At 44.4% G+C, this 7,961-nt stretch overlaps 1 protein-coding gene across 1 annotated transcript in view; it reads left to right on the forward strand.

The window, feature by feature from the left end:
* The window catches only part of st6galnac5a (ST6 (alpha-N-acetyl-neuraminyl-2,3-beta-galactosyl-1,3)-N-acetylgalactosaminide alpha-2,6-sialyltransferase 5a), a 122,734-nt gene extending 115,914 nt beyond the window's left edge, over positions 1-6,820 (forward strand). The window contains exons 5-6 of the mRNA XM_052462800.1: positions 5,488-5,595; positions 5,741-6,820. Of these exons, the coding sequence (XP_052318760.1) occupies positions 5,488-5,595; positions 5,741-6,041 (409 nt within the window). The 3' untranslated portion in view covers positions 6,042-6,820. The remainder of the gene's footprint in view (positions 1-5,487; positions 5,596-5,740) is intronic.
* Positions 6,821-7,961: the final 1,141 nt, after the last annotated feature.

Below are 7,961 nucleotides of genomic sequence, written 5' to 3' on the forward strand. Positions count from 1 at the left end.
AGAGAAAAAAATCTCCCTCTCTTGTAATTGACGACAGTGAACAGACGACCATCCAGCAGCTCCCCCTCTGTGGGAGAGAGAGGCCTGGTTACTGTCACCACCCCACCAGTCTGATCTGATCCTCACAGGACAGTCATGACACAAACTAGACTACTATATTATTGATCAAAGATGGAGCGGCAGGTAGCCTAGTGGTTAGAGCATTGGTCCAGTAACCGAAAGGTTGCTATGATCGAATCCTTGAGCTGACAAGGTAAAAATATGTCATTCTTCCCCTGAAAAAGTCAGTTAACCCAGTTGTTCCCCAGTGGGCCGTCATTGTAGATAAGGATTGGTTCTTAACTTAGCCTAGTTAAACATATAGAAAGACATGTGTAGACTAGCTAGTATATGTATATATATATATATATATATATATGTAGCTACTATATTGGACAACAGGGACGGGCCAGTCCTAGTGGTCCACAGCAAGTTAACATCTTTCGCCCAGCTCTAATTCGATCTTTACAGAAGTTAAATACCATCAAATATAGTGATCGATGTCTGCAATATTTTGGCATATTTTTGTTTCACAGGCCAATTCAAATGGCCTTGTTGACGGATTTAGTAGAGCACTTCCTCTGCCTCAGACAGTATGTCTACAATCATTGCTCTTAGTCTCAATCTACCACTTACTCCGTGAATCCCTTCCCATTGATACAAAATGAAACCAGGCTGTCTCACTCTCTGTCTCTTTCTCCTCTCTCTGTGCCTCTCTGTCTCTTTCTCCTCTCTCTGTTCCTCTCTCTCTCTCTGTCTCTTTCTCCTCTCTCTGTGCCTCTCTCTCTCTCTGTCTCTTTCTCCTCTCTCTGTGCCTCTCTCTGACTCTGTCTCTTTCTCCTCTCTCTGTGCCTCTCTCTCTCTGTCTCTTTCTCCTCTCTCTGTCTCTGTCTCCTCTCTCTGTGACTCTGTCTCTTTCTCTCTCTCTGTGCCTCTCTCTGTGCCTCTCTCTGTGTCTCCTCTTTCTCTCTCTGTGTCTCTGTGCCTCTCTCTCTGTCTCTTTCTCCTCTCTCTGTGCCTCTCTCTCTCTCTGTCTCTTTCTCCTCTCTCTGTGCCTCTCTCTCTCTCTGTCTCTTTCTCCTCTCTCTGTGCCTCTCTCTCTCTGTCTCTTTTCTCTGTCTCTCTCTCTGTCTCTTTCTCCTCTCTCTGTGCCTCTCTCTCTGTCTCTTTCTCCTCTCTCTGTGCTCTCTCTCTCTGTCTCTTTCTCCTTTCTCTGTGCTCTCTCTGTCTCTTTCTCTGTGCCTCTCTCTCTCTCTGTCTCTTTCTCCTCTCTCTGTGCCTCTCTCTCTCTGTCTCTTTCTCCTCTCTCTGTGCCTCTCTCTCTGTCTCTTTCTCCTCTCTCTGTGCCTCTCTCTCTCCGTCTCTTTCTCCTTTCTCTGTGCCTCTCTCTGACTCTCTCAATTCAAATATATTCAAAGGGATTTTATTGACATGGGAAATGTGTTTACAAGTGCCAAAACAAGTGAAAACATCTGACATTAAAAGTAAAACGCTTCAAGAGAATAACAACGTTTCAAATATTATATTACACGAGGGGAAATAAATATATTTCTAATAATGAGTTGCACCCCCTGTTCACCCTCAGAACAGCCTCAATTCGTCACAGGGCACAGACTCTACAAGGTGTCGAATGCATTCCACAGGGATGCTGGCCCATCTTGACTCCAATGCTTCCCAAAGTCATATCAAGTTGGTTGGATGTCCTTTGGGTGCTGGACTATCCTTGATACACAAGGCAAACTGTTTGAGCGTGAAAAACCCAGCAGCGTTGCAGTTCTTGACACACTCAACCTGGTGAGCCTGGCACCTACTACCATACTCCGTTCAAAGGCAGTTAAACCTTTAGTCTTACACAATCCATGTCTCAATTGTCTCAAGGCTTAGAAACCCTTCTTTAACTGGTCTCCTCTCCTTCATCTACACTGATTGAAGTGGATTTAACAAGTGACATCAATAAGGGATCAAAGCTTTCACCTGGATTCACCTGGAAAGCATTCAGACCCTTTACTGAGTACTTTGTTGAAGCACCTTTGGCAATGATTACAGTCTTCTTGGGTATGAGGCTACAAACTTGGCACACCTGTATTTGGGGAGTTTCTCCTATTCTTCTCTGCAGATCCTCTCAAGCTCTGTCATGCTGGATTAAAGAGTGTTGCTGCACAGTTATTTTCAGGTCTCTCCAGAGATGTTCGATTGGGTTCATGTCCGGGCTCTGGCTGGGCCACTCAATGACATTCAAAGACTTGTCCCGAAGCCACTCCTGCGTTGTCTTGGCTGTGTGCTTAGGGTCGTTGTCCTGTTAGAAGGTGAACCTTTGCCCCAGTCTGAGGTCCCGAGGCTCTGGAGCAGGTTTTCATCAATGATCTCTCTGTACTTTGAGGGAGAGAGAAGCCACTCCTGCGTTGTCTTGGCTGTGTGCTTAGGGTCGTTGTCCTTCTGGAAGTTTCTCCCATCTCCACAGAGGAACTCTTTAGCTCCGTCAGAGGGATCATGGGTTTTTTGGTCACCTCCCTGACCACGGCCCTTCTCCCTCGATTGCTCAGTTTGACCGGGCGGCCAGCTCTAGTGAGAGCCTTGGTGGTTCCAAACTTCTTTCATTTAAGAATGATGGAGACCATAATAATTGATACAAAACATTCAATCAACCAATGACGTCATTGGTTGAACTCTCCCGGCGTGAAAACTCTAAAACATCGCCATGGTGCACAGTTATTCCTGAAATACCCCAATACCCCACCACACGTTAAACTAGACTGTCATAAAGCTCATGGTCATTAGGTTGCAAGACAGAAACTAGTAGATAGTTATTCAGCCGAGGGTGGAGTTGTTTGAAAGGTAGTACTTCAAGCATGGTGTTGGTATGTGCTATAAGGTGTTTACATATAATCCAATTAAAGCAACTCTGTGTAACCCGGCTACCTTCTGTTCAGCAACTGGATTATTAGACTGTCCTATTGACATGTGGAATAGATTCCTATTGACATGTGGAATAGATTCCTATTGACATGTGGAATAGATTCCTATTGACATGTGGAATAGATTCCTATTGACGTGTGGAATAGATTCCTATTGACGTGTGGAATAGATTCCTATTGACATGTGGAATAGATTCCTATTGACGTGTGGAATAGATTCCTATTGACATGTGGAATAGATTCCTATTGACATGTGGAATAGATTCCTATTGACATGTGGAATAGATTCCTATTGACATGTGGAATAGATTCCTATTGACATGTGGAATAGATTCCTATTGACATGTGGAATAGATTCCTATTGACGTGTGGAATAGATTCCTATTGACATGTGGAATAGATTCCTATTGACATGTGGAATAGATTCCTATTGACGTGTGGAATAGATTCCTATTGACATGTGGAATAGATTCCTATTGACATGTGGAATAGATTCCTATTGACATGTGGAATAGATTCCTATTGACATGTGGAATAGATTCCTATTGACATGTGGAATAGATTCCTATTGACATGTGGAATAGATTCCTATTGACATGTGGAATAGATTCCTATTGACATGTGGAATAGATTCCTATTGACATGTGGAATAGATTCCTATTGACATGTGGAATAGATTCCTATTGACATGTGGAATAGATTCCTATTGACATGTGGAATAGATTCCTATTGACATGTGGAATGGATTCCTATTGACATGTGGAATAGATTCCTATTGACATGTGGAATAGATTCCTATTGACATGTGGAATAGATTCCTATTGACATGTGGAATGGATTCCTATTGACATGTGGAATAGATTCCTATTGACATGTGGAATGGATTTCTATTGACATGTGGAATAGATTACTATTGACATGTGGAATAGATTCCTATTACGTGTGGAATAGATTCCTATTGACGTGTGGAATAGATTCCTATTGACATGTGGAATAGATTCCTATTGACGTGTGGAATAGATTCCTATTGACATGTGGAATGGATTCCTATTGACATGTGGAATAGATTCCTATTGACATGTGGAATGGATTCCTATTGACATGTGGAATGGATTCCTATTGACATGGAATGGATTCCTATTGACATGTGGAATAGATTCCTATTGACATGTGGAATAGATTCCTATTGACATGTGGAATAGATTCCTATTGACATGTGGAATAGATTCCTATTATGGAATAGATTCCTATTGACGTGTGGAATAGATTCCTATTGACGTGTGGAATAGATTCCTATTGACGTGTGGAATAGATTCCTATTGACGTGTGGAATAGATTCCTATTGACATGTGGAATAGATTCCTATTGACATGTGGAATGGATTCCTATTGACATGTGGAATAGATTCCTATTGACATGTGGAATAGATTCCTATTGACATGTGGAATAGATTCCTATTGACATGTGGAATAGATTCCTATTGACGTGTGGAATAGATTCCTATTGACATGTGGAATGGATTCCTATTGACATGTGGAATAGATTCCTATTGACATGTGGAATAGATTCCTATTGACGTGTGGAATAGATTCCTATTGACGTGTGGAATAGATTCCTATTGACGTGTGGAATGGATTCCTATTGACATGTGGAATAGATTCCTATTGACGTGTGGAATAGACTCCTATTGACATGTGGAATAGACTCCTATTGACATGTGGAATAGACTCCTATTGACATGTGGAATAGACTCCTATTGACATGTGGAATAGACTCCTATTGACATGCGGAATAGATTCCTATTGACATGAAGCTGCGAAATCATTATTATTTATCTGCCCATTTTAATACATCTTTATTGTACCCATATAGACTGATATATATATACTGATATATAGACTGATATATATATATACTGATATATAGACTGATATATATATATACTGATATATATATACTGATGGACATGGTAGTTACTGATCACTTTTAAAACAGTTGATCAGATATCTTATCTCACCTATTTCCACCTCTCCCCTCCCTCTTTTTGCTCCCCCCTCTCTCCCCCTACCCTCTCTCTCTCCCCTCTCCCTCCCTCCTCTCTCTCTCCCCCCTCCCTTCCTCCTCTCTCTCCCCCCTCCCTATCTCTCCCTCCCCTCCCCCTCCTCTCTCTCTACCCCCTCCCTCCCCTCTCTCTCCCTCCCCATCTCTCTCCCTAACCATCTCTCTCCCTCTTCTCTCTCCCCTCCCTTCTCTCTCCCCTCTCTCCCTCCCTCCTTTCTCCCCCCGCTTCCCTCCCTCTCCCCTCCTTCTCCCCTCCCTCCCTATATCTCCCCCTCCCTTCCTATCTCCCCCCCATCTCTCTCCCTCCTACTCTCCTTTCTCCCCCCCGCTTCCCTCCCTCTCCCCTCCTTCTCCCCTCCTCTCTCTCCCTCCCTCCCTATATCTCCCCCTCCCTTCCTATCTCTCCCCCCATCTCTCTCCCTCCCACTCTCTCCCTTATCTCCCTCCCCCTATCTCTCCCTCCCTCCCCCAGGCGTATCTCCAACTCGTGGTTGAGTACTGGTTGGTTCACTATGACCATAGCTCTGGAGCTGTGTGACCGGATCAATGTCTATGGCATGGTGGCTCCAGACCACTGCAGGTGAGAACTGATCTCTCTCTCTCTCTCTCTCTCTACCCTGATCTAACTCATTCTCTCTCAATCTCTCCCTTTCTCCGTCTCCCAGTCTCCGTCTCTCTGATATCTTTGTCAAATAATCTCTTCTGTTATCCTGTCCCCCTCTCAGAGAGCCCCAGCCCCCATCTGTCCCCTACCACTACTACGAGCCCCTCGGTCCAGAGGAGTGTGCCATGTACATCAGCCACGAGCGAGGCCGCAGGGGCAGCCATCACCGCTTTATCACGGAGAAGAGGGTCTTCGCCAGCTGGGCTCGGACCTTCAACATCCACTTCTACCAGCCTGACTGGGAGCCCCCGCCGCTGGCCCCCGCTAACCGCACGCCGCTAGCCCCCGCTAACCGCACGCAGGGGGAGACGGTCTCGGTCAGCATACGTGACTGGCGACCAGAAATGGAAGTTGGATGGTGACAGTGAAAGCTGGGCATCTGTGGAAAAGCTGTAACTCAAATGGGACTGAGGACTGAGCTGGAGATGGTGACCACATGGGACGGTCCAAAGTCTTCTGACCACAACTGAATGGTTCATACAGTAGGATACTGACTGCACATGGTCCTTCACTGAGGATCGACCGTCCTCCTCTAGCTATCCGTCATGGACAACTGTAGAATAATGACTGCAAAACGTCCTTCACTGAGGATCGACTGTCCTCCTCTAGGCTGTCATGGACGACTGGAAGGACCAAATACAGCTGGCTGCTCCATAGGCTACTAACCACAACTAGTTTGAGCTGGATGGCCGTAAGGGTTACCGACCACTAGTGGTACACGGGGCAGCAACCGCCAGACTAGATGTGATAAAGTGAAAATGTGAGGCCGCACCCAACCCTAACCCCTGACCCCTAACCCCTAACCCCTGACCTCTAACCCCTGACCCCTAACCCCTGACCCCTAACCCCTAACATAGAAAATGTATAGTAGGCTACAGTCAGGGACTGTGGATGTTTTTGACAAGAGGCACAGTATTGTTTTAGCCTGATCTCGATGTGTTTCTGCTTTGAATTTTGTTAGTCAACTTGTCTATAGTTAGATACATGTAGCTTCTCGTCTGTCATTACATGTTGCCGTAGAAACTAAATCAACCAGAATAATGTTGTACATCGATAGGATGAACGCTTCTCTGCTTCTTTCATGGCGAGAAGACCTTTAGGGACCGGGGAGAAAATGCAACCTTTAGAGACCGGGGAGAAAATGCAACCTTTAGGGACCGGGGAGAAAATGCAACCTTTAGAGACCGGGGAGAAAATGCAACCTTTAGAGACCGGGGAGAAAATGCAACCTTTAGAGACCGGGGAGAAAATGCAACCTTTAGAGACCGGGGAGAAAATGCAACCTTTAGAGACCGGGGAGAAAATGCAACCTTTAGAGACCGGGGAGAAAATGCAACCTTTAGAGACCGGGGAGAAAATGCAACCTTTAGAAACCGGGAGAAAATGCAACCTTTAGAGACCGGGGAGAAAATGCAACCTTTAGAGACCGGGGAGAAAATGCAACCTTTAGAGACCGGGGAGAAAATGCAACCTTTAGAGACCGGGGAGAAAATGCAACCTTTAGAGACCGGGGAGAAAATGCAACCTTTAGAGACCGGGGAGAGAATGCAATAATAAAATAAAAATGAGAAAGATTTTCTGAGCAGAATTTCCAAATTACATCACTTTGACCGGGTTGTAAGGAACGCTTTGATATAGTATGCATACTTATTTTCCACCATAATTTGCAAATAAATTCATTAAAAATCCTACAATGTGATTTTCTGGATTTTTTTTTCTCATTTTGTCTGTCATAGTTGAAGTGTACCTATGGTGAAAATTACAGGCCTCTCTCATCTTTTTAAGTGGGAGAACTTGCACAATTGGTGGCTGACTAAATACTTTTTTTGCCCCACTGTATCTAAGGCTCTGGTCTGTCCAATAAGTTAAATGGTTCTCTCTACTATCCACTTTATATTTCAATTATTATTTTGGGCAGAGGGGGGGTTAATGGTTTTCAAGTGTTCAGGGAGGGTTTAGGTGAAATATATTTTACTGAAGGGAGGGCCATCCATTTTAATTTCAGAGTGGTCCAATTTTCTCCATGTAACCTATATTCGAAATTACCTGCAATCCCTAAAGTAAAGTAAAAAAAAAAGTCCTGACTTTTCTAAAAGGTTTTGGTTTTCTTACCTTGTCAGGACATTCTGGTGTCTTGTCGGGACATTCTGGTGTCTTGTCAGGACATTCTGGTGTCTTGTCAGGACATTCTGGTGTCTTGTCGGGACATTCTGGTGTCTTGTCAGGACATTCTGGAAAACAATTGATTCCAATTCAAAATCATATTTTCCCTAACCCCTAAA

Source organism: Oncorhynchus keta, chromosome 15 (assembly GCF_023373465.1).
Source record: "Oncorhynchus keta strain PuntledgeMale-10-30-2019 chromosome 15, Oket_V2, whole genome shotgun sequence".
Lineage (NCBI taxonomy): Eukaryota > Metazoa > Chordata > Actinopteri > Salmoniformes > Salmonidae > Oncorhynchus > Oncorhynchus keta.